The 27,880-nt window shown below is 41.5% G+C and overlaps 1 protein-coding gene across 1 annotated transcript; it reads left to right on the top strand.

Moving 5' to 3' along the window:
* LOC101350407 (zinc finger protein 862) lies at positions 1 to 27,807 on the top strand. The gene is made up of 6 exons (XM_023736911.1): positions 1 to 69; positions 6,637 to 6,741; positions 8,259 to 8,934; positions 10,285 to 10,462; positions 26,781 to 26,885; positions 27,788 to 27,807. The coding sequence occupies exons 3-6, from the start codon at positions 8,380 to 8,382 to the stop codon at positions 27,805 to 27,807; spliced, it is 858 nt and encodes a 285-aa protein (XP_023592679.1). The 5' UTR covers positions 1 to 69; positions 6,637 to 6,741; positions 8,259 to 8,379.
* The last annotated feature ends 73 nt before the right edge of the window (positions 27,808 to 27,880 follow it).

Genomic DNA, 27,880 nt, shown 5'->3' with positions numbered 1-27,880 from the left:
GGCCGTACCTTCCTTGGCAAGTGGCTGCTCTCGTGATGCTGGGGTGGGTGACCCGCTAAGTATAGTGATGTGAGTGCGTCCTGTTTCCCCACACCACCGTGGCTTTATGAAGAGGCCCCGCTTGCTTTAAGGCTTTGAGGCTGGATAGGATGCCAGTGGGAGCCAAGAGGTAGGGATCACTTAGGCAGGGTGAGGGCTTGGACCTGCCTTGTACCCATTTCCCAAGAAAGGATTGAAAAGAAAAATAGGGCATCTGGCATATGTTTTGCCGACTTTCTGTTTCTAGCTTCATGGAGTATCAGGGCATTGCTTAGATGCATATTCAAAAAATTTGTTTCAGGCTTTGGGCGAGAGGCTTTCAGTTGGAGGAAAAGGTGGAAAATGCTTGGAGGTTAAGTGGATTTGACAGGATTGCTAGAGCACGGAGGCAGTCTCAGCCAACCAACGTGGTTTTAAGCACGTGACTTGGAGACAGTGTCAGCCTCTTGGGACTAAGAGCTTTCTGGATGTTCTTTGCTGCCAATGCTTGAGGATTGTTCTTTCTTTGGCACAGAGGTAATTCCCTCAACAAACATTTTGGAGTGCTTATTGAGTCCCTCTTTTTCAATGAAATTGTTTATTTTATAAACATTTGTGGCCTGTGATTTACATTGAGCTAGATGCTGGCAGTACCGGGATAAATATGAAACGACCACTTTCCTCAAGAAGGAGCTGTGGTGCCTCAGTGGTTAAAGCACTAGGCTGCTAACTGAGAGGTCGGTGGTTGCGAGCCACTCTACGGGAGAAAAGACTTGGCAATCTACTCCTGTGAAGACTATAGCCTAGAAAGCCCTATGGGGCAGTTCTACTCTGCCCTAGGGTCACTATGACTCCAGGGCACACAACAACTTTCCTGAAGGAGTCCTCATGCAGTTTTCACTTAAGTGATTTGGAAAAACCTGGACGGGATAGCCCACAAACAAAAGAGGAAAAGGATAATGAGAGGATTTTGCTGCTGTAGTTTTTCCTAGAAAGACTGGGAAGGACTCTGAATTACAAAGGAAATTATTCCTTGCTCCAACCTCCTTCCCCACCACAAGCCACAGTGATGCATTGTCCAAACAAAACAACCTGCAAAGCTCACAGTCCGAGACAATGAAGCTCCACAGAGCCTAACTAAAGAAAGATTGAAGTTGACTTTTGTGCCAACCTCATGTTAAGCACTCTGGGGGATACAAAAAGTAAAGCAAATGGCCCTCATCCTCAGTAATATCCCCAGATTAGTTTAGATCGAATCTGATTTTGGATGAGGGAGAGCAAAATGTAGTGGGGAAGAAGGATTATAAAAAATTGGCATTGAGAATTAGATGGGCAAACTTTGGCCTTTCTACTTCTGAGAATGATTTGAAATCAATTTTCAAGCTATTCTGTTCAGTTCTAGGCTTTCTTAGCCTTTAATGGAAGAGGAGAGAAATACGAACAGTTTGGGAGGTAAAGAAGAAATTTGATGTTGTTTTCAGGCCCAGCCACTAATTGTAAATCCTGGTGACTGGAAATTGCACCCTTGATTCTAATCTTGATTGCAGAGTGTATCATAAAGGTTTTCACCCTTCCCAAGTGTGTGAGTTGTCTAACTTGGGACATGCGAACGTTATCCAAAGATAAATAAAGTGATCGCAGAACAAACTGGTGGTGTAAGATGTGTTGCAAGGCAGTGATGATAATTAAGACCTGGATGGAATGACTCCATTCTGAATATCGATTTTTGGCTCATAGATGGGAGACTGGGAGCCCACTTGAAGTAGTGGCTTGGTCTATCAAATAGAACCCTCATTTGCTGGTATGTAGTGATATATGGAGCTCTGGTGGCACAGTGGTTTAGAGGTTGGCTGCTAACCAAAAGGTTGGCAGTTTGAATCCACCAGCTGCTCCTTGGAAATCCTGTGGGGCAGTTCTGCTGCGTCCTGTAGGGTCACTGTAAGTTGAAACAACTCAAAAGCAATGGGTTTGAGTTTTGTTTTGTTTTGTTTTTTTCTTTTTAGTGATATTTGTGAACTGAAAACAATCTTGGGCCATTTGATTGAGTGTGGGGTGTCTTATGAGTCACTGGCAGAATAATGGGTAGAGGTCAAAGACTCTTCCCCATTACTGTTTACTCCATTACCCTGATCTGTTTTCTTCCGTGGCCTTATCACTATAAAAAGTCATCACATCACGAAGTCAGCTTGGTAGACTGTAAGTAGGTGGAGGGAAATGGGGAGAATCAGAGGATTTAAAGATCGAGTGTGTAGAGGGAGGAAAGGTACAAAATATGTTGAGTGACTGCAATTATCCTTACCTGGTTGGAGTAGAGATTCCAGGTGGAGCACGAAATTGAGCTGAGGTTGAGAAGATGGGTTAGATTCTGATTGAGGGGACTTTGATGCTGGGCTATGAAGTCAGAGTTTTACCCTGTAGACAGTAGGAACTATTAAATAGAACATCTATTTGTTGTTGTTAGGTGCCATCAAGTCAGTTCCGACTCACAGTGACTCTGCGTACAACAGAACAAAACGCTGCCCGGTCCTGCGCCATCCTCACAGTTGTTGCTGTGTTTGAGCTCATTGTGCAGCCACTGTGTCAATTCATCTCTTGAGGATCTTCCTCTTTTTTGCTGACCCCCTACTTTTTTAAGCATGATGTCCTCCAGGGACTGATTCCTTCTGATAACATGTCCAAAGTACATGAGACAAAGTCTCACCATCGTTGCTTGTAAGGAGCATTCTGGCTGTACTTCTTCCAAGAACATCCAGAGATTCCTTTTATTCAAGCAGATTTGTATTTCCTTTACATTGCACTCAACTGGAATCAGAAGGTTCTTGCCATGATATTGGTTCAAAGAGAGGTACCAGTATTAGTGTAATCACTCTTGTCAGGAGACACTTCTTAGTATACAGCCCTAGCCATGTTCATCATTGTGGAGCTCATAGGCTAAAGCAGTGGGTCTACTGGTTTTCATTATGCCCACCTGTTCACCCTGGAGGAAAGAGTGGGTATGACTAGGGAGCCCTGCATTGTCCTCGGTCACAAAGTTTTTAAGCAGCCTCCATCTGAACAGGTTGCCCTCTAGGCCTGGTGTACAACAGTTATCTTGGGATTCCCCTTCAGTATCATCTTGGAGATTCTCTTCACCTCCTGCACCTGTTAGATCTTCTTTTTCTGGATCTTGGGTGTACTCCTTTCCTGTTTTACTGCCTTGTTTAGTGGAGCCCATCCTCCAGTAGGTTTTTGGTAATACAATCACATTTTGCTTAGGAATACATTCTTAGAGCAAATATTTGTTTAAGTTATATACATTTGGCAGTACAATTCATTTTGTTTTTAAAAACTTTTCATTTTTACATATATGTACACAAAAGGCTGGAAGGTTCTATACCAAATGTAAATAGTAATTCTCTTTGAATGAAGGGATTATGGGTGATCTTAACCTGCTCTCTTTTCTGCTTATTTCTATTATCTAAATTTTCTGCAGTGAACACGTATTGACTCATCATAAGAAAAATACTCAAATTATTTTCTAAATTTACAACTCAATAACAACTAATAGGAGTTATCTATGTTTTTTTTTTCAAGAAACTTCTACTTCTGAAGTTAGAATAGGTATCTCACGTGCCTGAAATTTAAGTATGAAGTTACAAAGCAATTTTAAACATATTAGAACTTATAAATGGAAATGAATATTGTTCCTACAGTTTTGTCACCTGGAGTTTATACTTACTCCAAAGATGCTGCCATTTCCCAAAATGTTGTTTTTCTTTGGAGTGGAGAATTTATTTATTTGCTTATAATTTTATTTTTTATTTCTTTTACCAGGTGATAGATTTTTATGATACAAAATTAAAAAGGATAAGCAGAGAAATGTATTTTGACTATTTCATTTTCTGGTTATTTCTTTTATAACTTTTTATTTTATGGCTGCAATAGCTTACCTATCTGATACTATTAATGGTAGTTTTTTGGTTTTTAAGTTTCCTTCTCCCTGCCTCACTTCCATTTCTTCAGTTCCACCCTACCCCCGTCTGGTATGACCCTGTTAGAACCTTTCCTCAGATGTCTGGTGGTCCAGTTGTTTGATCTGTAGAAGACCTAACATCTAGCTGGCAGTTCTCAGCACGAGGGAGGGGCTTGTCGACTAGGAGCCTCCCTGTAGGGGGACTGGGTAGGCATTTGTTAGGGAGCAGCTTTCCCCAGTTCTCATTATTTTAGCCCATCTGCCTTCACCCAAGGCCAGAGGTTTCTGGTGCTGCCAGATCCCAAGCCTCTTGAGGATCGAGTGGTATAAATTGGGTTGTTTCTCAGCTTTGCCCACAGCCAGTTTGGGGTTCGATTTTCTTGGATCAGCTCAGTTACTACTTCTTATCTGCTTTGCATTTTCCAAAATTGTATTCTTATTTGTCTCCTCTCTTGTGGTCCCCATCATTGTGGGTTTTTTGTTTTGGGATTTTTGGAGTTTTTTTGGTGAACTCTTTTAAATTCTTGGGAGGGAACAAAATTAAATGTACTTGTTCAGTCTGCCGTCTTAATCCAGAACTCCCCAAAGAGTTTTCTGAAACCTCTCCCTGCTTTTTCTCCCACTTGTTTGTAGTAGTTCTCAGATCTAAAGCTTTGCCTATTTGATCATTGACTTCATTCACAAACATAGCTCTAAATGACTTCTGACTATTTCTGGAAACAGATACGTCCTCCTAGATAACGATTTACCATGTTCAAGATTATGCAAGAGAATGTGTTATAAATTGTTGTTGAGAGCACTGGTTGAGAAGTAATGGGTCCTGGGGGAAGACAGGTGAGAACATCCAGGGAAAGGATTATGCAATTCTTAAACTCTGGTTGTCAGCCTTCTTTATGACTGTTTTGTTTCAGTGTGTAGCACTTCCCAGAAGAATGAGTCTCCTTCACACTGTGGTTTGCACTCAGGGGCAAGAGAGATGAGGTGTGTAGGTCATGTATGTAGACTGACCCCCCAATTCTGATATATTCCTCTAGTATGGGTGCCCTCAGGCAGTCGTTAACACTGGTGTGGAAGATGCGCCTAAGGAAGAAGTTGCTGCTTAGAAGGTGTGGTTTTTCCTTTCAGGCTCCTGTGACTTTTGATGACGTCACAGTGTATTTGCTTCAGGAGGAATGGATGCTGCTAAGTCAGCAGCAGAAGGAGATCTGTGGTTCTGACAAGCTAGTGACACCACTGGCTATGTTCACTCCGCACCACTGTGAATCTTAGCCAGGCCAGGACATACATGAGAATTTCCTGGGACCCTGTCTTTTTTCTAGGCATCTTTGCACTACCCGTCTGCTCAATCCCATATCTGACCTAATGCACATGAATTCTTACACTGTCCTTTCACTTCTCGCCCATAAATTGGCCAAGAGAGGTGGGGAAATCCAACATGTCAAGTCTAGACCTGGAGGTCTGTCTCCTGGGTGCCTCAGGATGTTCAAGGGCACCAAGTGGGAAGGCCCTGCCTGTGGCTCTGGGAATTGGAGTAAATTTTGTGTCGGGTGCCTGAAGAGCACCAGAGGCAGTTAACTGGTGGAAAGAGCATCAGATTTGGAGTTTGGGAATCAGGAGTCAATCTCAGTCCTAATACTTAATACTTGTTTGACTTTAGCCAAGCCCTTTTTAAGCCTTAATTTCCTCATAGAGTTGTTGTGGAGATTTAATGACATAAAACCCTTTTTTTTTTTTAAACAAATGTACGTATTTTTAATCCATTCTATGTTTCTGAATATCCTCTTCTCTCTGCTTATATGGGTAGACTTTCTGCACCAAGGACAGAGGTAATTGTATCTCAGAAGTATGTACATGCATGTGTACTATTTTGGGATTTCAGTTTGATGAATATCTACCATGCTTTTCTTTTCTGTTTTCATCTTGGTCACTGTCTAGGGTTTTGAGAGCAACAATCCCAGCTCTTTGTGGGTGGAGAGGTTGTAGCTGGGTTGAGTCTTCTTCCTGTGCCTGATGAAAAAGGTCTGAAAATCATTGGTTCTTCTAAGCCAGAAGTTGGACAGGGGCAGCTTAGGAGCCAGATTTGGCCCACAGATTTATTTGTTCATTTGCTTATTTTGGTTTTCACTGGTTTTGTTGGGCTTCTTAAAAATATTTGAATAAGTTGTCACTATTTAAACGTTGGGAGTTTTCACATAAAAAATACGGATTCCTGGTGTCTGTTGAGCAGTGGGGAGATCTGGCAGTGCTGAGCCAGCATTCAGGTGGTCGCTGTCTCCTGGGGCTGAGTGGCCCCTGTACACAGGCCTAAGTGCCTCAATTATAGTCTCCCTGCCCCCAGCCTCGTATGTTGCCTACCCGTCTGGCTCCTCCAAGCGTTTGAGTTTGGGAGCCTCTGTTCTGAACCAACATTTTTCATACCTTTTTAGCCTTGAAGGGGGACACAGAGCCTCTTGCTGTGCCCTTCATTGTTTCTACCAGGTCCTCCTTCTCTCAGGGGCCTCGTGGGTATCTGAGTTTCTAAACTACTGCTCTAAACCATTGAGATTCCTGCTCTCACCTTTAACCCATTACCTTACAATTCCTTGAGGGTGTGACAGACAGATCTGTCCCTGATGTTTCGACCTGGAGCCAGGACCTCATAGTGCTCTTCTCTGTTCCTGGAGCAGGACCGACGATTGCCAACCCAGAGCTGTTCTATAAGCTTGAGCGAGGGGCAGAGCCATGGCTTGGAAACATTCAGGGCCAGAGGAATCTCCTGAATTGTCACCCAAGTAAGTGTGGACCTGTGTGGAGGAGGGACTTCGCTGGAGAGCCAGATGGGAAGCTGGTCACCAGGACTCCTGTCTCATTCTCTCCCAACTAGCACAACTAGTGCGATTCTTCCCCCAACTGTCACCTTATCAGAAATACACACACCTCCCCTACCGTCGTTCTGCAGCTTCTTCACTCCCTTTATTTTATCTCTACCTAAAATTACGTTCTTATTTATAATTGCGTACTGTGAACATAATATGATATGATTATAATATCATATGAGGTCATGACTTTGTCTTATTTATTTCTGGATTCCTGGCACCTAGAACAGTCCCTGGCACATAGTAGTTACATAGTAATCACTGAATGAATGAATAGCTGTCTGCCAAGTTCTGGGGCTTTATCCTTTCTGCCTCCTTTGGTAAGCTTCTCTTGATAGCTTCTCTTAGCTAGAGCCAGGCCAGGGGCACCTGTCATTGTGTAGGATGGCTGAGCCAGCCCAGCCCCCACTGTGGGAGAGAAGTGAGGCAGAGGAGTAAGACCCTGTGTGAAGTGACTCACAGAGGCTTGCTGTCCTTTGGGATCTATCCCGGACAGACCACAGGAGCCCCAGATATCTTTGTGACTCTAATTTAAAGTATCACAGATACTCGTTTGTTTTGTTTTTCCTTGCTTGGCTCTTAATTTTGAGTCTGATGACCCTTTATTGACAGCTTTGTGCTCTTGAAGTTAGTTACAATTTTGTAGACTGGTCTGCTAACCTGTAACAAATAATAAGTCCTTGGCCTCTGGGCATGTGAACTTATGCTGATGCATGAGGAACAACTCTAAGGAGCAAAATCGAGTTGTGTAAGCTGAGTTCCAGCTAAGGAGTGAATAAAGAAACATCAAGATTAGCTTGAAGAAGAAAACTCCCAGAGAGGGTGTGAGAGTTTTCACCTCTTTGAAGGCTATGGTGTGAGGGAGGGATTAGATTTGTTTCTCGTGAAGGCTGGATCAGCCACTGGGTAGAAGTTACTAAAGGGTGGATTGCAGCTGAAGTAAATGATCTAGGGACCAGACTCCACCCTGGGAGATAGGTAGCTCTTTCCCTGAAGGGACTTAAGCAAAACGCAGATGCCTCTTTCAGGGATCTGGAGAAGGGGATTCCTGATGAGTAAGGAGTTATATTTTGTGGCTTCATACCTTTTTTAATTCCATGTTCTGTTGCTTCCATGTTCTCATCCATAAATGAGTTTTGAATCCTCAAAGATTGTGCCACTATCTTGGGTTGCATAGATCAAACTGCAAAGACCTCCTTTTTGCCTGGTGTGTCTGTCCTTGAAATTACAAAAAAAGGTTTACTTAAAGCCTGTTTGATTTTCTGCTGGATTAGGTAAAGTAGGCCTGGGAAGTTGGGGAGACTGAAAGGAGAGCATTTAAGTAGAGGCTGCGTCACTTTTGACTATGTGATTTGCAGCTTTCATATTGGATATGCCTGAGAGCCTCCATGAGTTTCAATGGCTCTAACTCCATTTGCCCCTTTTCTCTAAAGGAAAAAACAAGATGGGCTACACGGAAGAAATAGATGTGTATGATGCAGCCCAAGAGACTGGACTGTGCCTGCCACCCAGAAGAAAGCCTGTCTTTCCCACTTCTGTGCAGAGAGCGGCAACATGGAGGTCGATTGCGCAGGAGAGAGCACACGGCCAGTGAAGCCCCGGTCTATCCAGAAGTCATGGTTTGCACAGTTTCCGTGGTTGGTCATGAATGAGGAGCAGACGGCTCTGTTTTGCTCTGCTTGCCGAGAATACCCATGTGTCAGGGACAAACGGTCAAGGTTAATAGAAGGTTATACAGGACCGTTCAAGGTGGAGACTCTCAAATACCACGCCAAGAGCAAAGCTCACCTGTTCTGTGTCAGTGCCTTGGCTGCAAGGGACCCTGTGTGGGCAGCCCATTACCAGAGCGTCACAGATACACCTGGAGAGGTGCTGACCAGCCCAGCACACCTGTTCCCTGTGGATTATCCCATGTCATACCTTCCTGGGCCTCTGGGAGACTATGACAATGTGGCCGGGCTCTTGCCAAGCTCTAGAGCTGAGCTGGGGTATGCTGCATTGTATCTAGATTGCATCTCAGAGTTGAGGCAAAAAGAAGTCACTGATGACATCCACACGTCCTCAAACATTGACATTTTATTTGATGACTCTGCCGAATGCTTCAGTCAGGTAATATGTTTATGACGGCTGCTGTATCTTACAGGAAGGATTCCGTGCTGAGAACAGCATATATCGCATCATGATGACTGCATTATAACGGTATAATGTTATTATAAGCTAACATGCTAATTAGGTACTAGATGTTGTTTTAAGTGCTTTACATGTGTGACTTAATTAAGACAACAGCCCTATTATCATCATCTCCTTTTTGCAGATAAGAAAACATCATTTGTGGGACTGAGCATTCTAACTTCTGATATAAAGGGAACACTTAAGAACAGAACAATAATCTTTGTCCAGAATTGAAAACAACCACAGAGCTCAAATAGCCAGATCTTTTTTATCTTAAATAATCAGTTTTTTTTCCTATTAATTTTAACTTTGCAATCATGTAGTACTTTTAAACATTGCAGAGATTTCTCATGCACGTTGTTTTACATAACATTTCTAATGCTGCTGTAATGCTGGTAGAGCAAGTGTCTCTGAGCCTGTCTTGTGGGAAGAAAGCGAGGATTGGGGGAAAGTGACTTGTCCAGAGTCCAGAGCTCTGTGGTGAAGCCAGGACCTACTGTCAGAGCCCTCACTGCTGCTCCAGTGCTTTCTTGCACACCCTGCAGCGCTGTTGAATCCTAAGACACATGAGTTTCACTGTAGGTTTGTTTTATAATTATGTAGTTGTTTGAGAAGCTAGCCTGTAAGGACGCTATATTAACTGGAATTTTTGAACCTTCCCCATTTCTCAATTATTCCATGTAAGTAGGAGTTTACTCCTTACAAATCATTTGTAGTACCCCCTCCAGGATTCCAATTAGAATAACTGAGAGGTTCCTCATACTAACATAAGGGATGAGCTAACGTTAGTAAGCTCAAATTTTTCCAGAAACCAGAAAAATGACACGTACCTGTTATTTAAAAGTATGAGAAGTTAGCTAATAAACAGTTCTAGCCGTTTATTACTGAATTTAAGTACTGTTCTTTATGACTACTTCTTCCTTCCCATCCTGTTCGGAAGCCTTAGCAGGAGATCTGAGACATGGATAGTCACCTTGGCAGTTGTGGCTGAGCAGCAGGCCCCCCTCGTAGGACTGTAAAAGAAAGGTGCAGCCATGCGACCTGCTGAGACACCTGTGCGTTCCATGTGTGTTATTTCCTCCCAGGGGCCTCCAGGGTCTTCCCGAGATGCATTTGGTTTTCACCTGCTAATTCTGGGCCTCGTGAACTTGGTTCTTTGACTTTAGATGGTTAAGTCGATTCCTTACAGCACATCTGGGCCTCCTGGTGAAATGACTGAAGAGGACCCCGGGTGTTGCGCTGGTTAGCTTCAAAGGCACACTGAGTGACTGATGCTCTTTGTTGCAGGACCCTTCTGAAGAGGGGCTCCTTGAGGAGGTTCCTGTGGTGTTTGAGGAGCTGCCTGTGGTGTTTGAGGATGTGGCGGTATATTTCACCCGGGAGGAGTGGGGCTTGCTAGACAAGCAGCAGAAGGAACTGTACAGAGACGTGATGCGGATGAATTATGAGCTGTTGGCATCACTGGGTAAAGATTCACGGGACATCTGTCCCCACCATCATTTGACAGGGGACGCCCACAGGGCAGCCGTGGCTGCTGGTCATCCTCCCATTTCCGCCTTCTTCCTGCTCATAAGCAGAGAGTTAGCATACCTTTCATACCTCAGGCCTCTCCCTGCTTTGGGAAGCTCTTCTTTATCCCTGTCCGTCCATCCATGCATCCATCCATCCATCTGTCTTCCACCAAACATGTATTGAGTGCCTACCATGTGCCCGATGGCATGATGAGGCAAGGTCTCTGCTTTCAAAGGGCTAGCAGGTCTGTGGAGAGACAGACACTTTAATAAGAAACTATAAAATAGCACAAGTTCTATACAAGAGGCTGGGAAAGTACCCCGGGAATACAGAAGGGTGATTTCATCTTGATGGGGGCTGGAGGGAGGGTTCAGGAGGGTTTACAGAGTCTGATAGGTTTTAGCTGCATTTAAAACCAGGTGGACAGGGAATATCTAGACTTGGCTGCGGGAGGGGCCAGCATGAATAAAGTCACTGAGGCAGAAAGGGGCCTTGGCCATAGGCCCTCCACCCTGTGCTATTCCGGCCGAGGCTGCTCTGTCTGCTGGGCGTCTTGGTGTGGTGTCACTGGGTTTGGACACTGGAAAATTATGAAGGTGATGGTTTCTGTTACCTTCTCAGAATGGTGCTCTCATCTCCTGCATCTGTTCCTTTTTCTTCTCTTTGACCCCTTTACTATCAGATACCTGTGGTTCTCACGCAGCCTGGGCTCTTACCAAGATGGAAAGACAACTTTTCATCTTTTTTTTTTTCTTTAATTGTGCTTTAGGTAAAAGCTCAAGTTAATTTCTCATACAGAACTTTATACACATATTGTTCTGTGACCCTAGTTGCAACTGTATAACGTGACAGCACACTCCCCCTTTCCACCCCGGGTTTTCCGTGTCCATTCAACCAGCTCCTATCCCTTTCTACCTTCTCATGCCGCCTCCAATCAGGAGCTGCCCGTTTAGTCTCGTGTATCTGCTTGAACTAAGAAGAACACTCTTCATGAGTATTATTGTATGTTTTATAGTCCAGTGTAATCTTTGTCTGAAGAGTTGGCTTCGGGAATAGTTTTAGTTCTGGGTTAACAGAGAGTTTGGGGGCCATGTCTTCGGGGGTTCCTGTAGTCTTAGTCAGACCATTAAGTCTGGTCTTTTTACGTGAATTTGAGTTCTGCACCACACTTTTCTCCTGCTCGGTCAGGGACTTTGTTGTGTTCCCCGTCAGGGTGGTCATTGGTGGTAGCTGGACACCATCTAGTTCTTTTGGTCTCAGGCTGATGGAGTCTCTGGTTTATGTGGCCCTTTTGTCTCTTGGGCTTATATTTTCCTTGAGTCTTTGGTGTTCTTCATTCTCCTTTGCTCCTGGTGGGTTAGGACCAATTGATGCATCTTAGATGGCCGCTTGCAAGCTTTTAAGACCTCAGATGCCACTCACCAAAGTGGGATGCAGAACATTTTCTTAATAAACTTTGTTTTGCCTATTGACATAGATGTCCCCTGAAACCATGGTCCCCAGACCCCTGCCCCTGCTACTCTGTATCTCAAAGTATTTAGTTGTGTTCAGGAAACTTCTTAGCTTTTGGTTTAGTCCAGATGTGCTGACTTCCCCTGTATTGTGTGTTGTCCATCCCTTCACCTAAGGTAATTCTTGTCTACTATCTTGTTAGTGAATTCCCCATTCACCTCCTCCCCACCCTCATAACCATCAAAGAATATTTTCTTCTGTGTTTAAACCTTTTCTTGAGTTCTTATAATAGTGGTCTCATACAATATTTGTTCTTCTGTGACTAACTAAATTCACTCAGCATAATACCCTCCAGATTCCTCATTGTTATCGTTGTGTAGTATTCCATTGTGTGTATATACTGTAATTTGTTTATCCATTCATCTGTTGATGGGCACCTAGGTTGTTTCCAGCTGTTTACTATTGTGAACCGTGCTCCAGCGAACATGGGTGTGCATTTATCTATTCGTGTGACAGCTCTTATTTCTCTAGGGTATATTCCAAGGAGTGGGATTGCTGGACCGTATGGTACTTCTATTTCTAGCTTTTTAAGGAAGCGCCAAATCGATTTCCAAAGTGGTTGTACCATTCTCCATTCCCACCAGCAGTGTTTAAGTGTCCCAGTCTCTCCACAATCTCTCCAACATTTATTATTTTGTGTTTTTTGGATTAATGCTAGCCATATTGGGGTGAGATGGTATCTCATTGTAGTTTTGATTTGCATTTCTCTAATGGCTAATGATCCATGAGCATTTCCTCATGTATCTGGTAGCTGCCTGCATGTCTTCTTTGGTGAAGTGTCTGTTCATATCCTTTCGCCCATTTTTTTAATTGGGTTATTTGCCTTTTTGCTGTTGAGGTTTTTCAGTACCTTGTAGATTTTAGAGATTAGACCCTGATTGGATATGTCATAGCCAAAATTTTTTTCCCAGTCTGTAGGTTGTCTTTTTACTCTTTTGGTGAAGTCTTTTGATGAGCGTAAGTGTTTGATTTACAACTTTTCATCTTAAAAAGCTTTTGCTTATTGATTGGACTGACATACATTGTAACAGAAACCTCACTGAACAGATCCTGTGTAAACTGGAATTCCAGCAGCTGTCTGCCTCATGACATCTACAGAATAAGACATAGGAACATTTACGACTAATTTATGTAAAATCCTTGCTTACACTGTCCTTTAATGCATAGCTAAGATAAATGTTATGTGTTTACATAGTTTTGACTTATGTATTTATTTTTATCATTGTCATAATTTTTAAACGGCTCCCCAAACCTTCAGAAATTTTTTCTGGTAACAGATTTTGTAATCAGGTCCTGGGCATCTTTAAGAAGTGTGTATTCATAGGGCATGAGTGCCACCTACTGCGTTTAAAAGCAGTGAAGAAGAAGGGGCTGTTGATCTTAAAAAGTACATATGCACTCACCTGTGCACCTGAGTTTGTTCTTCCTTTAGGGTTATCACCAGCCCTGATACACTTTCACTTCTGGGGCATGGGTGGATAGCCGGGGTGACAGTGATCACAGTCAGCACAGAAATGATGCTGCTCCCACATCTATGACTGACTTGGATTGTTCAGCTTATAACTTGCTGCTTCAAGTTTTGTGTTTTGACAGAACATGGTATAAACATTTTATTATTTTCTTTTCACTTTACATAAATTAGGAAGTGGGAAATCTTAGCTAACCAGGATAAATTAAAATACAGCTCAGTTTTGATTAAGTTTTGTTTGGATGGAAAAAAAATCAGAGAAAGAGTGATTGATTTTGCTTGAAGGTTGGGAAAAAGAATCAGGGAAGGCTCTGTAGAGGATGAAGCTTGTCCTGTCAACTGTCCGTGAGATTAACGTGGGCATCTGCGTCTAGAAACAGAATTGCATGTGTGTGATTTCTTTTAAGTACTTTAACTAGGTCTCTTGCTATTTTCCTTTAACTGTCCCTCACTTTAAAGAAATTTTTACATTTGAGATATAAAAGAATTTTAAGGAGTCTTGAGAATGTCGCCTGGACCTATGTGAATGGTTTGTATGCCCAGTGATCTTTTAAAGGGCATCAAACTGATGATTGAGATATAAACCAGTGCTGAAATGCAGCATCGAGTCTCTAAATTTATTTTTGCCTTGTCTGGTTTTTTTATCTTCCATACTTTATTCCCCTGAGGCAAATGCTTTCAGAGTTGAAAGCTAAATATTATTTTGCATTATTTTAATTTTTTGCAAATAGAACTTCTCCTTGGAGTAACTCAATTTTTGAAAATGAAAACCTCAGTCATTATTTTTGCAGACAAGAGAAGTTCTGTTAGCCTTAAAAAAAAATCTGTTTCTTAACATTTCTTGTATTTTATCTTAAAATACTGTGATCTGCTTATACTAGGTGTTATAGGAATCTTCTTTCTCTTTTTTTTTTTTTTTTTTTTAAATTCTTCCATCTGGGAATGACAGCAGTGGCTTTGCTGTTCACAGAGCATCTACTGAGTGTCTGTTGAGTGTTTTGCATATGTGCTCTCTAATTCTCAAGCCAAACCTGCAAGATAGCTGTGTCTTTATTTTCAGATGAGGAAGCCAGCCCAGAGTCCAAGTCATTTAGCCAGTAAATGGCTAAACCAGAATTCTTACTCTTCTGCCCATCGAGCATGCCCTGGAATCGGATAGAATTCCTCCTTTATATTTATTGTATTTACTTATTATTGATTGGTCTCTTTTTCTTTTCAAGATTTGTGCTAGTCATGTGCTATTAAAATAATAATGGTACCACATGTAAGAGTGTTTAAAAATTCAAACAGTATAAGAATAAAGTTAAAAAAAAGTCTCCACACTTATTCCTCTTCTTCCTCAGTCCACTGTTAACAGGGGTTAATAGTTTGGTCTTTGTTCTTCCAGGCTTTCTATTTAGGCCATTATCATTTCTCTCCACCTCAGTGAGGACCCAGGTGGAGAGAGGTGACATGGGCTGCCTTGGGGGGATCAGGTACCTTGGCCAGACTCAGCATAGTGGTCAGTCTTCATTGCAATACGTTTTCTGCCACTTACTTACTGGCTCTCGCATTGCGTCTTATCAGAGTTCACAGCAGGTAGGCTTGTTATTTTAAATTTTGTAATTATTGTATTTCTTTTTCAAAAGACAGTCTCAGCTTGATACAGTGAATTTAATATTTGATTTTTGTCAGTGTTTAGTGGTTAAATTGCCTAGTCATTGAAGCACATCAACAGATGTACTTTTCCAGGTTATATCCGTGTCGCCTTATACCCTTCTTAGCCTCACTTGTCAATATTGCTGAATTTGTAGAAAACAATCGTTTTGATTTTGGAGAAAAGGGGAAAGTGTTTTGTTTTGTTCCATGCTTTTCTATTTCAGCCTTTTGTGGACGCGCTCATTTAGAACTATTTTATTTCCCACTCCTCAGAGTTTTTGGCTATTCTTTTATTCCCATACTTTAGACTCTGGTTTCCGACTTTGGCCATATTTGATGAGGTCTCTTGCTTCCCCAAAAGAAGCATCTGGAAAACTCAGTGACATTCAGCTGTTAAGAAACTCATATTTTTCAGTAATAGAAATGGACATTCCACTATAGGGAACATGTGGGTAACCCTAGGAGGCCCACTTCTGTGTGGCAGATCATGTGATTATGGCCTCCAAGTAGGGGCAGAACAGGAGCAAGGGAGAGAAACCAAGGCAAGGGGCCAAAGTGGCCACCTCTGAACTTACATTGTGGGCTCGAGCCTGCCCGCCTTGGGATGAAATTATCATGGATGAATTAGAAATCTGCACTTTGTAAGCCAAATATTGTTACGGATTTTTATGGATTGTAGATGTCAGTGTGCGTGTGTGTATGTATATATGTACTTGCTATAGTTATATCCCCTTAATACTTTTTCCACTATTAAGGCATAGAAAAATCTGTTTGACAATTCACTCGGTCTCACTTGTTCTGAAGGCAACAGAAGGAAGAGGTTTTGACAACACTTAGGCCACAGCTTCAAAGAGGTATACAGGACTTCTGGGGCCAGTGGGAGTTTAAGGAGAAGAGGATGGATTTGGGGATCCTCTGTTCCCTCTTTGCTTTGTTTAGAAATTATTTCTTCATAATTGTGCTTTTTTTTTTGGCAAAGTAGTTATAGTAAGATTTAAAATCAGAAATGCAATTCCCATCCCTTCTCTCTCTGTTGCTTAATCCTCCTCCCCAAAATCTCTTAGTTGTTTCTGCTAGTAATTTGTCCCCATATTTCTAAATAACATATGTACAGTCATGTGCCACATAACATCTGTTTGGGCAATGTCCAACCACATATACATCCATGGTTCCGTAAGGTTATAACAGAGTTCAGAAATCCCGACTGGAGAATGGGATGTAGCGGATTTAGGCATGTCACGTTTGACAATCACAACAGTGCTCAAAAACAAAGAGAAAATTCTCCAAGCTATTAAAGGATTGGCTTCACTGAAAGCTACAAAGCTAACGAAAATGTGAGAGGGACCTATGTCAGATATGGAGAAATTGCTAATGACATGGATTGAGGACCAAACACAAAAGTGAAGCCCTCCCAGCACATGGACAGTCACTGCAAGGCACATAGCTTGTTCAAGATGCTTAAAGAAAAAAGCAGGATCAGACTACAATATCGAGTTTAGTGTTAGCTCTGGGTGATTCAAGCATTTCAAACAACTTTTTTTGCTGCATAATGTGAAAATGAATGGTGAGTCTGTGAGTGCTGATGCGAAGGCAGCAGAAGAATTTGTTGAAACCTTAGGTAAACTAATTATGGTGGGAGGTTATTTGCCCCAGCAAATTTTTAATATGGACGTAACCTCCTTATTCTGGAAGTGAAAGCACCTTCATCCATTATAGGGTATTCACACCACATCCAAATCATATAACGTCTTACTTCACAGAGCATTCTTGGACATTAAGTGACACAGGACTGTAAATGTTATTTTTGAAAGAGTGAAATTCAATAGGATGCACTCATAAGACAGGTATATCACACTTTTTGTTGTGGTTGTTGTTAAATCAATATAAAGTATTTGCCTAACATGGCTATGTATTATTTACTACTGAGCAAAGTAGGCTTATGTGATTAGGTCAGGCCCACCGAGATAATCTTGCTTTTGCCATATAACAACATAATCATGTTCACAGAGTCTACCCATACTCAAAGAACGAGAGATTATACAAGGGCTGTTGGTACTCGTCTTAGAATTATTCCTACCACCTAAGTCGGTTCCAATTCATAGTGACCCTGTGTACAACAGAACAAAACACTACATGGTCCTGCGCCATCCTCACAAATCGCTGCTGTTTGAGCCCATTATTGCAGCAACTGTGTCAGTCCATCTCACTGAGGGTCTTCCTCTTTTTTGCTGACCCTCTTCTTTACCAAGCATGATGTCCTTCCCCAGGAACTGGTCCCTCCTGATAAGTATGCAAAGTACTTGAGATGAAGTCTCGCTGTCCTTGCTTCTAAGGAGTATTCTGGCTGTACTTCTTCCAAGACAGATTTGTTCATCTGGCAGTCCATGGTATATTCAATATTCTTCGCCAACACCATAATTCAAAGGCATCAATTCTTCGGTTTTTCTTATTCATTGTCCAGCTTTCTTATACATCTGAGGTGATTAAAAACGCCATGGCTTAGGTCAGGTGCACCTTAGTCCTGAAAGTGACACTTTGCTTTTTAACACTTTAAAGAGGTTGTGATGGTTAAGATTGTGTGTCAACTTGGCTGGGCCATGATTCTCAGTGTTTTGGCAGTCGTATGATGTTGTGGTCACTTCCCTGTTGAGATTCAATGTATGATCACCCCCATGGTGGGATCTTCTGTGAGTAGCAGTCAGTTGAAGGGGAGTTTCCTTGGTTGTGTGGCCTTCATCAAGTGTGGGTGGATGTTCTGGCAGGGCTCAGGCACATTTGCTCTTTCTGGGTCCTGCAGCTGGCTCCCGTTTGTCTGACTTCCGGTTCTTGGAACTTGAGCTAGCAACTTACCTGCGGTCTTGCCTGCCGATCTTGGGATTCGTCGATCTTCACAGCCTGTGAGAAACAGCCCTGCTCTCCAACCTGCCGATCTTGGATTCACCAGCTCCTAGGGCTGTGTGAATCAGGAGAAGCCTGTATCCTGACCCACAGACTTGGGACATTACAGCCTCGACAACCGCGTGAGCCATTTCCTTGATATAAATCTCTCTTTATATATATTTATACGCTTTACTGGTTTTGCTTCTCTAGAGAACCTAGTCTAAGACAGAGGTCTTTTGCAGCAGATTTGCCCAATGCAATATGTCATTTGATTTCTTGACTGCTGCATCCATGGGCGTTGATTGTGGATCCAAGTAAAATGAAATCCTTAACAACTTTGATCATTTCTCCGTTTATCATGATGTTGCTTATTGGTCCAGTTGTGAGGATTTTTTTTTAAATGTTGAGGTGTAATTCGTACCAAAGGCTGTAGTCTGTTGATCTTCATCAGTTAAGTGCTTCAAGTCTTGTTCGCTTTCAGCAAGCAAGGTTGTGTCCTCTGCATAATAAAGATCGCTAATGAGTCTTCCTCCAGTCCTGATGCCGCCTTTTTCATATAGTACAACTTCTTGGATTATTTGCTCAGCATACAGATTGAATAAGTATGGTGAAAGGATACAACCCTGACATACACCTTTCCTGATTGTAAACCATGTAGTATCCCCTTGTTCTGTTTGAATGACTGCCTCTTGGTCTATGTACGTGATCTTCATGAGCACAATTAGGTATTCTGGAATTTCCATTCTTCACAGTGTTATTCATAATTTGTTATGACCCATATAGCTGAATGCCTTTGCATAGTCAGTAAAACACAGGGGAACATCTCTCTGGTATTCTCTGCTTTCAGCCAAGATTCATCTGACATCAGCAATGATATCGCTTATTCCACATCCCCTTCTGAATTGGGCTTGAATTTCTGCAGTTCCCTGTTGTATTGCTGCAACCATTTTTTAATTATCTTCAGTATAATTTTACTTGCAGTGATATTAATGATATTGTTCGATAATTTCTTTGTTCTGTTGGATAACCTTTCTTTGGAATGGGTACAAATATGGATCTCTTCTAATGGGTCGGCCAGGTAGCTGTCTTCCAAATTTCAGGGCATAGATGACTGCGCACTATGCGTTGCATTCATGTGGTGGAACATCTCAATCGGTGTTCTGTCAATTCCTGGAGCCTTGTTTTTCACCAGTGCCTTCAGTGTAGCTTGGACTTCTTCTTTCAGTACCATCGTTTGTTGAGCATATGCTGCCTCTTGAAATGGTTGAATGTCAACCAATTCTTTTTGGTACAGTGACTCTGTGTATTCCTTTCATCTTTTTTTTTCTTTCTAAATTTTATTTACTTTTTTGTTGTTGTTGAGAGTATACACAGCAAAATATACACCAATTCACCAGTTTCTACGCGTACAATTTAGTGACATCAGTTACCTTCTGAGAGTTGTGCAACCATTCTCACCCTCCTTTTCTGAGTTGTTCCTCCCTCATTAACATAAACTCAATGCCCCCTAAGGATCCTGTCTGGTCTTTTGAGTGGCTGTTGTCAATTTGATCCCATATAGATGGTTCTTAAAAGAGCATAATGCTCAAGGCAGGCCTTTTTTACTAGTTAAGCTAAACTGCTGTTTGGTTTTAAAATTATCTCGGAGGACATTTTTGGTTTAAGGTTTAACGGTTATCTGAGGGCAGTAGTTTCAGGGGTTCATCCACCCTCCATCACTCCGGAAAGTCTAGAGTCCACGAAAATTTGAAATTCTGTTCGCATTTCCATTCTTTTGATCAGGATTCTTCTATGAAATCTTTGATCAAAGTATTCAGTAATGGTAGCCAGGCACCATCCAGTTCTTCTGGTATCATGGCAAAGGAGGCAGTTGTTCATGGAGGCCATTAGCCACACATTCCATATCCTCTTATTCCTGATTCTCCTTCTTCCTCTGTTGCTCCAGGTGAGTAGAGACCAATTGTTGTGCCTTGATGGCTGCTTGCAAGCTTTTAAGACCCCAGGCAGTGAACTAGGAGGTAGAACAGAGGCACTAAACACATTATTAGGCCAATTAACTGGGATGTCCCATGAAGCTATGACCCTAAACCTCCAAACCAACAAACCAAATCCCATGAGGTGTTTGGTTGTACATAAGCAGCCTCAGCAGCTACTCTTTTATTTATTTATTTATGTCATTGTAAATAAATCTATCACACAACGTTTGCTAATTCAGCTTTTTACAGGTGTACAACTTACTGACAGCAATTACAGTAATCGGCTATGCAATACTCTTAATCAATGTGATTTTTTCATCACTGCTAAAACCTATTTTCCCCCTCCCTCCTACCCCTGGTAACCACTAGTAAACTTTGGTCTCTATACATTTGCCTTTTCTTGTCTTTTTATGTAAGTGAGGTCATACAATGTATGTCCTTTTGTGATTGGCTTATTTCACTCAGCATAATGTCTTCAAGCTCCATCCATATTGTAGCATGTATCAAGACTTCATTTCTCCTACTGGTTAAGTAGTATTCCATTTTGTTTGTCCTTTCATCTATTGATGGGCATTTAGGTTTCCACTTTTTGGCTTTTGTGAATAGTGCTGCAGTGGACATTGGTTACAAATGTCTTTCTGAGTATCTGCTTTCAAGTCTTTTGGATATACACCTAGGAGTGGAATTGCTGGGTCATATGGTAATTCTATTTTTAGTTTTTTGAGGAACCGCCACACTGTTTTCCACATCGGCCATACCATTTTGCATTCCACCAGCAATGGATAAGTGTTCCAATTCCCCACATCCTCGCCAACATTTGTTATATTTTGTGTATGTATGTGTTTTTTGTTTTTTGTTTTTGAAATCTTAGCCATCCTAGTGGGAATGAAATGTTATCTCATTGTGGTTTTGATTTGCATCTCTCTCATGGCTAATGATGCAGCATCCTTTCATGTGTTTGGTGGCCATTTCAGTGTTCTCTTTGGTGAAATGTCTATTCAAGTCCTTTACCCATTTTGTGATTGGGTTATGTCTTTTTGTTGTTAAGTTGTCAAAGTATATTTATTTTGGTTATTAGATTCTTGTCGGGTATATGGTTTCCAAAGATATTCTCCCAGTCGATAGCTTGTATTTTCTCTTTTTTTGTAAACTCTTTTGATGAATAAAAGTTTTCAATTTTTATGAGGTCCCGTTTACTTATTTTGTCTTTTGCTGTTTGTGCTTTTGTTATTAGATAATCCATTGTTGAACTCTAGGCCTGACAGTGTTGCCCTTGCTTGTTCTTTTAAGGATTTTATGGCTTTAATTTGCACATTTAGAAGTTTAATCCATTTTGAATTTGTTTTTGTGTATGATGTGAGGCATGGATCGCATTTCATTTTTCTGTATGTGGAAATCCAGTTTTCCCAGCACCATTTATGGAAGAGACTCTTCTTTCCCCGTTGAAAGGACTTAGCACCCTTGTCAAAAATCAGTTGATCATAGATGTGTGGGTTTATTTCTGGACTCTTAATTCTATTCCATTGGTCTGTGTGTCTATTGTTATACCAGTACCAAGATGTTTTGAGTACTATAGCTGTATGGTACTTTTTAAAATCAGGAAATGTGAGTCCTCCTAATATGATCTTCTCTTTCATCATTGTTTTAGCTGTTCAGAACCTCTTGCCATTCCATATAAAGTTGAGGATTGGTTTTTCTATTTCTGTAAAGAAGGCTGTTGGAATTTTGATTGGGATTGCATTGAATCTGTAGATCGTTTTGGGGTAGCATTGACATCTTCACAATATTAAGTCTTCTAATCCATGAACATGGAACATCTTTCCATTTCTTTAAGTCTCCTTTAATCTCTGTCAGCAGTGTTTTATAGTTTTTATTGTATAAGGCCTTCACGCCCCTGATTAGACTTATTCGTAGGTATTTTACTCTCTTAGATGCGGTCGTAAATGGAATTGTTTCTCTAATTTCTCTTTCGTATTTCTCATTGCTGGTGTATAGAAACCCAACTGATTTTTGTTTGTTGACCTTGTACCCTGCAACTTTGCTAAATTCCTCAGTTAGCTCCAGAAGTTTTCTTGTGGACTCTTTGGGATTTTCTATGTGTAAGATCATATCATCTGCAAATAGAGATAATTTTACTTCTTCTTTTCCAATATGGATATCTTTTATTTCTTTTTCTTGTCTTATTTCTCTGGCTAGGACTTCTAATATGATATTGAATAGAAGTGGTGAGAGTGGGTACCCTTTTCTTGTTCCCAATTTCAAGGGGAAAGTTCTCAGTCTTTCTCCATTAAGTATAATGTTGGCTCTTGGCTTTTCGTATATGCCCTGAATCATATTGAGGAATTTCCCTTCTATTCCAATCTTCTTTAGGGTTTTCATCAAGAAGGGGTGTTGGATATTATCAAATGCTTTTTTCTGCATGCATAGAGATGATCATGTGGTTCTTTTCCTCTGTTCTATTGATGTGGTGTGTGGTGTATTACGTTGATTGATTTTCTAATGTTCAACCATCCCTGTGTTCCTGGAATAAATCCCACTTAGTTAGGGTGTATGACTTTAATATGCTGTTGGATTTTATTTGCTAGTATTTTATTGAGGATTTTTGCATCTATATTCATGAGAGATATTGGCCTGTAGTTTTCTTTTTTTTGTGACATCTTTGTCTGGTTTCAGTATCAGGGTTATGTTTGCTTCATAGAATGAATTAGGGAGTATTCCTTTCTTCTCTATCTTTCGGAAGAGTTTAAACAGTATTGGTGTCAATTCTTCTCTAATGTTTGGTAGAATTCCCCAATGAAGCCATCTGGTCTGGGACATTTTGGGTGGGAGGTTTCTAATCACTGATTTGATCTCTTCACTTGTTATGGGTCTATTGAGACTTTCTATTTTCTCCTTCCATCTTATTTTGATGCTTCCTGTGTCATTCAGTATTTTGTGCATAGAATCGTTCAATACTGCAACTTGAGGCTTGAATTTTTTCTTCAGTTCTTTCAGCTTGGGAAGAAGACGTTGTGTTCTTGAGAAGAAGACTTTGTCATAAGAGAATGTCTTTTTTCTTGGGTAATACACACTGAAGTATTTAGGGGTGTAGGAGTTTGAAAACAATTTATTATCAAATGGTTTAAAAATTATATGGATAAATAGATAATAATATATATGGACATATACCGGTACCAGTTGCCATCAGATTGATTTCTACTCATGGTAACTCCATGTGTGTCAGAGTAAAACTGTGCTCCTAATTGCTAATGGAAAGGTTGGAGTTTTGGGTCTACCCAGAGGTACCTCAGAAGAAAGGCCTGGCAATCTGCTTCTGAAAAATCAGCAATTGAAAATTCTATAGATCGCAGTTCTGCTCTGACACATGGGGTCCCCATGAGTTGCAATCACCTGGACGGTGACTGGCATGGTAAGAGGCATGATAACTATGTGCAATGCATGAGAGCACGTATGAGCATTATAAAGAAAATGGGGCAAAATGTAAACAGTTGGAGTTTATAAAAAAAAAAAAACTAGGGAAAAAATGCCCAGTCCTGTATAGTATCAGATATCTAGACTCCAGGGAATGCAGACTCCAGGGAATGCAGGTCAGGATGCCAGAAAGGTCGGTCTCCTTGAAGTGGTGGGGGTCTCACAGTACACTGACAACTCTTTCCAGAAACATCTTCTAGCTCTTTCATTCCCTGTTAGTGGGTGAGGGCTTAGGTTACAACACCAGCTTTTTAGCCATCTTCTTTCTAAGTCATGCTTAGAGGTAGTCTAGCTTTGGAATGTGTGATAGTTGGCACCTATTTTCTTGGGCCTTCGGCCAAAACAAAGAATCATGTTTTAATATCCTGCTGCATATGTTTATTGCTATTCCTGATTTATTAATTTTAGATATCATCTATTGATTCCTACTGTGGAAGATGAATATATGACCCTCTTACATCACCCAAAGCTCCCACTTCTCTTTTCTCTATCCTCTCAGAATAGGTATTGCACACTTTTTTTGTTGAATCAATATAAAGTATTTGCCTAATTATGGCTGTGTGTTAACTCACTGTTGAGTAAAGTGGTATATTATGACACTTCTTTTGTTGTAGGAATGTTTTTCCTGGGATTGAAAATTTTTCTCATTTTTTATTTTGTTACTTTTCTGTACTATCACTTATTCTTCCCCCAACTCTCCAGTGGAATTGTGAGACTCCCTGAATAGTATTTTCCACATGGTCAAATAAACCATTTTCTATCAGTTTCATTCTTTTCCTGGACACTTTCCTCCTTGAGTCTTGCATTTCCCTGCTCTCTCTGGTAACTCCCTAGTACTCTCTAGTAACTCTCCAGTAACTCTCTAGTATTCTAGTAACTAGCTGCACAGAGTGGCTATAGACCTCCTTTTGTCTGTCCTTCATTTCCTAAATCTGTCTCTTCTTTCATGGTTTATATTTTGGTGGAGCACATCTTTCAGTAGCTTCCTAGGAAAGGGTGCATGGGAAGAAATTTTTTAAAGACTACATATCTGAAAATGCCCTTATACTCTCACAGTTCATTGATACTTTGGCTGTGTATAGAATTCTAGGTTGGAAATAATTTTCCTCAGAATTTTGAAAGCGTTTTAATGGTGCTGTTGAGAAGTCTAAGACCGTTTTTACTCCTGAATCTTTTAACACAACCTATTTTTTCCACTCTGGAGCTTTTAAAGTTCTATTCCACTGTTTTGAAATTTCTAAAGATGCACCTTGATGTGAGTGTTCTTTCCATCTTTTGTGTTGGGCATCTAGTGGGCCCTTCCATGTCGAAACTCCAGTTCTAGGCAGTATTCTTGTATTATTTCTTTATGATTTTTCCACATTTTTTTCTGTTCTTTCTTCCAGAAACTCCTGTCTAGTCCTAGTTAAATATTGGACTTCTTTCTTTTCTTTTTGTCCTATTTTCTGCTTTTATCATTTTTATTCTACTCGCTTAGAGATTTCCTCAATTTTATTTTCTAATAATTCTATTTAACTTTTTATTTCTTCTAACATATTTCAAAATTTCCAAAAGCTCTCATTGCTCCTTTCATGGACGAATATCATGACTTTTCTCTCTGGGACTAATAATTATAGCTTTTAAAAGTTTTATTTTGCTCCCTGCAATATCTCTATTTCTTCCAATCCTTTCTCCCCACTTGTATTCATATGTCTTTTATGCTGGAAGCCTTTTTAATATAAATGTCTGTAAGTTCATTCATATATAAGAGTAATGCCCTAAAAATGGGTTGGAAGCTCTGTGTGCATGGCTGGGTCTCACAGGTTTACTTTAGAGTGGTCAATCATGAACCCGGACATTTCACTGAAAGGTCCGCAAAAGTCAGTATCCGTAGATCTTTCTTTTAGGGGAGGGCAAGGATGACCAATCATTTTTTCCAAGAAGACTCTTCCAGACTTCTGCTCGGAGGAATTAGCCTGCCTGCAGCATCCTTGGAACTGAGTCATGCACCTTTCAGTATATATGCTTTTACTTAATCTCTGTTTTCAGTACAATACTTCTCCTTCCCCTTTCACTATACCCAGTGTCCCAGGGCCGGGGACCTTTCTGGTTAAATTTTTTTTGGTAGGATACATCTTTCTTCTCCTCCCAGGATTGCATGGAGTAGGTGAGAGGACCCATGGGTCTAACTGGTCTCTCTGTGCAGACTTTGACTCAGTCCCTGTTTACACCCCTTTTCTTACCCACCACCTTCCACAGCGCCCACTACCTCCATTTTCTGAGTCTGGGATTCTGTGGTCTTAACTTAATTCTCCGTGTTATCCCCCTCTGCAGGCATTTGGTGTTCAGCTCAGTTAGCTCTACTCTCTCTTTTTATCTCTTTTTCTTTCTTCCAAAAACATGTTAACATTTCTAGCCCAGTATTTCTTTTGGGCTTATGCTTCTTTTTATTATTATTATTCCTTTGCTGTCATTTTAGAGGAAGGAAATGTCTTAGGAAGCATATGTGTTCAATCTACCATACTTTAATAATTATTTAGATCTATCTTTATTAGTAAATCTGTGGATGTGTATGCACACACACACGTAAATATATTTGAATGGTACAAAAGGTATATAGTGAAAAGTTGTCTCCCTTTTAGCTTGACTTCTGGTTCCTCCCCAGAAGCCCCCCCAGAGACCAGCTGCTTGTGTATCTTCCAAAGCAAGTTTATACAGACAGACACATGCAAAAGCATCTAAGTAGATGTCAGTGGATTTTGTTTTCAATGAAGGATGCAATTTTTTTTGTGCATCTCTAAGAATACCCATATTTTAAATAAAGGGCAGTGCTTCACCCGAAGACAGTCAGACCTCAGGTTTCACTGCAGGTGGCAGATAGTATTAAGCAGCTGTGTAGGGAGCCCCCTACATGGAGGGCCACTGCGGTGCTGTGAGGGGTGAGCTCATGGACAGTTGCACGGGCTCTCTTCTCCTTTTGGTATGGCTTTGTCATCCCTGTCGTCTTTCCTCTTCTGTTTTACCGTCTGTGTTTCTTCTATTTCCCTCTTCTCCTCTAAACGTGTTTAGCTGGCTCGGGGCTCCCATGGCTGGCACGTGGAGCTAAGCATGCTGTTCATCCTGGCGAGGGGATACACTTCAATCTGACTGCCTCTTCGGGTTTGAAGAACAAGTTGGCACCTAGATGGGTATGCTTCCAGCCTGCCCTGAGTGAATAGATTTCATAAAGAGGTAGAGCCCAGGGGCCATTCCTGAGTGTTGTAGGTACCGTGTAGAGTGTGAGGTGGGCTGCTTGACTTGGCGGTTCCCAGCAGTTACATCAGTGCAACTTTCCACTCTTGTTATAGGGCCTGCTGCTGCCAAGCCAGACTTGATCTCCAAGCTGGAACGTAGAGCTGCGCCCTGGATCAAGGACCCCAGAGGGCCCAAGTGGGGGAAAGGTCATCCTCCAGGTGAGTCTGGCCCTACTGAGTTCTGAAAGTCATATGCAGGGGCCCCATGTCACTATGGAAGCTCACACAGCATAGGTTCCGCTATGCATAGCCTGCACCTGTTGTGTGCCAGGCCCTGTACTAGGCCCTAGGTATACAGCGATGACTAAGACACTAACCCTACCGTCTGAGTGCAGAGTAGCCTGGAAGCTGGGACAGTATAGAAACAATAAGATCCTCTGATAAGCAGAAGTGCCACAGGGGCTCTGGCAAAGCTGACGAGAGTGGCATGTGGTGGACACTGTGGTTAGGAGGAAGCAGGAGAGCCACAGGTCTGTGAGTGGCTGCTCCTCCTTTCTGCCCTCCTCCTTGGGTTTTTAGTGACAACACTATTGGTCTGTGAGAAGTAGTTGCTTAGCGTATCTCAATAACTTACTGGTTAGTAGCTACTGTATATATTCCTATACCTCCCTTCTTTCCAGGATGAACCGCTGTTTATCCAATAGCATCTATGGCCATGGGTAGTTAGTTAAACTTAGCTTCTGGTGTCTGCTGAGGTAGCTGTAAGGATAGAGAAGGGGAGGCTAGAAAAGAACCCACAAGGATCAGGATGGGGAACCAGATTGCCTTTCATAGATAATAATGGGGAAGGGTTTAAACAGAAGCTCTAATGATCATTGGAAAGATGGATCAAATTCATGTTCTCTGCTTTGGCTAAAGGGTACTTATTGAATTGATTGGGTATCTTAGCTGATAGGAGACCGTTCTGGCCCTGCAGAGTTCTGGGCAGCAAAACGAACCACGGTTTTCTCCAAAGGGAAAAAGAAGATGGTAGCAGTAAGAGAGGTAGTCACACAAGCCTCGACTGTGGAATCTGCATTGCCTCCAGCTCCTTCTGTGGAAACATGTGCCTCCTACTGCAGACCCAGCATTTGTGAAGTAGAAGTAGATGGACCTAAGCCAGTGAGGAGGACATACAGACCCCGTTCAATTCAGAGAGCTTGGTTTGGGCAGTT

The sequence above is a fragment of the Trichechus manatus genome, unplaced genomic scaffold (genome assembly GCF_000243295.1).
Source record: "Trichechus manatus latirostris isolate Lorelei unplaced genomic scaffold, TriManLat1.0 scaffold00093, whole genome shotgun sequence".
Lineage (NCBI taxonomy): Eukaryota > Metazoa > Chordata > Mammalia > Sirenia > Trichechidae > Trichechus > Trichechus manatus.
Note: the sequence above shows the minus strand (reverse complement) of the source record. Positions and strands in the feature narration are given on the sequence as shown.

What these genes read in the sequence shown, in the direction of transcription:
- LOC101350407 (XM_023736911.1), top strand. Translation starts at nt 8,380, where the DNA reads ATGGAGGTCGATTGCGCAGGAGAGAGCACACGGCCAGTGAAGCCCCGG. An exon ending in CTGCCGAATGCTTCAGTCAG is followed by an intron (nt 8,935 to 10,284) that starts GTAATATGTTTA and finishes TCTTTGTTGCAG; the next exon opens with GACCCTTCTGAAGAGGGGCT. An exon ending in GGGGAAAGGTCATCCTCCAG is followed by an intron (nt 26,886 to 27,787) that starts GTGAGTCTGGCC and finishes CTCCTACTGCAG; the next exon opens with ACCCAGCATTTGTGAAGTAG.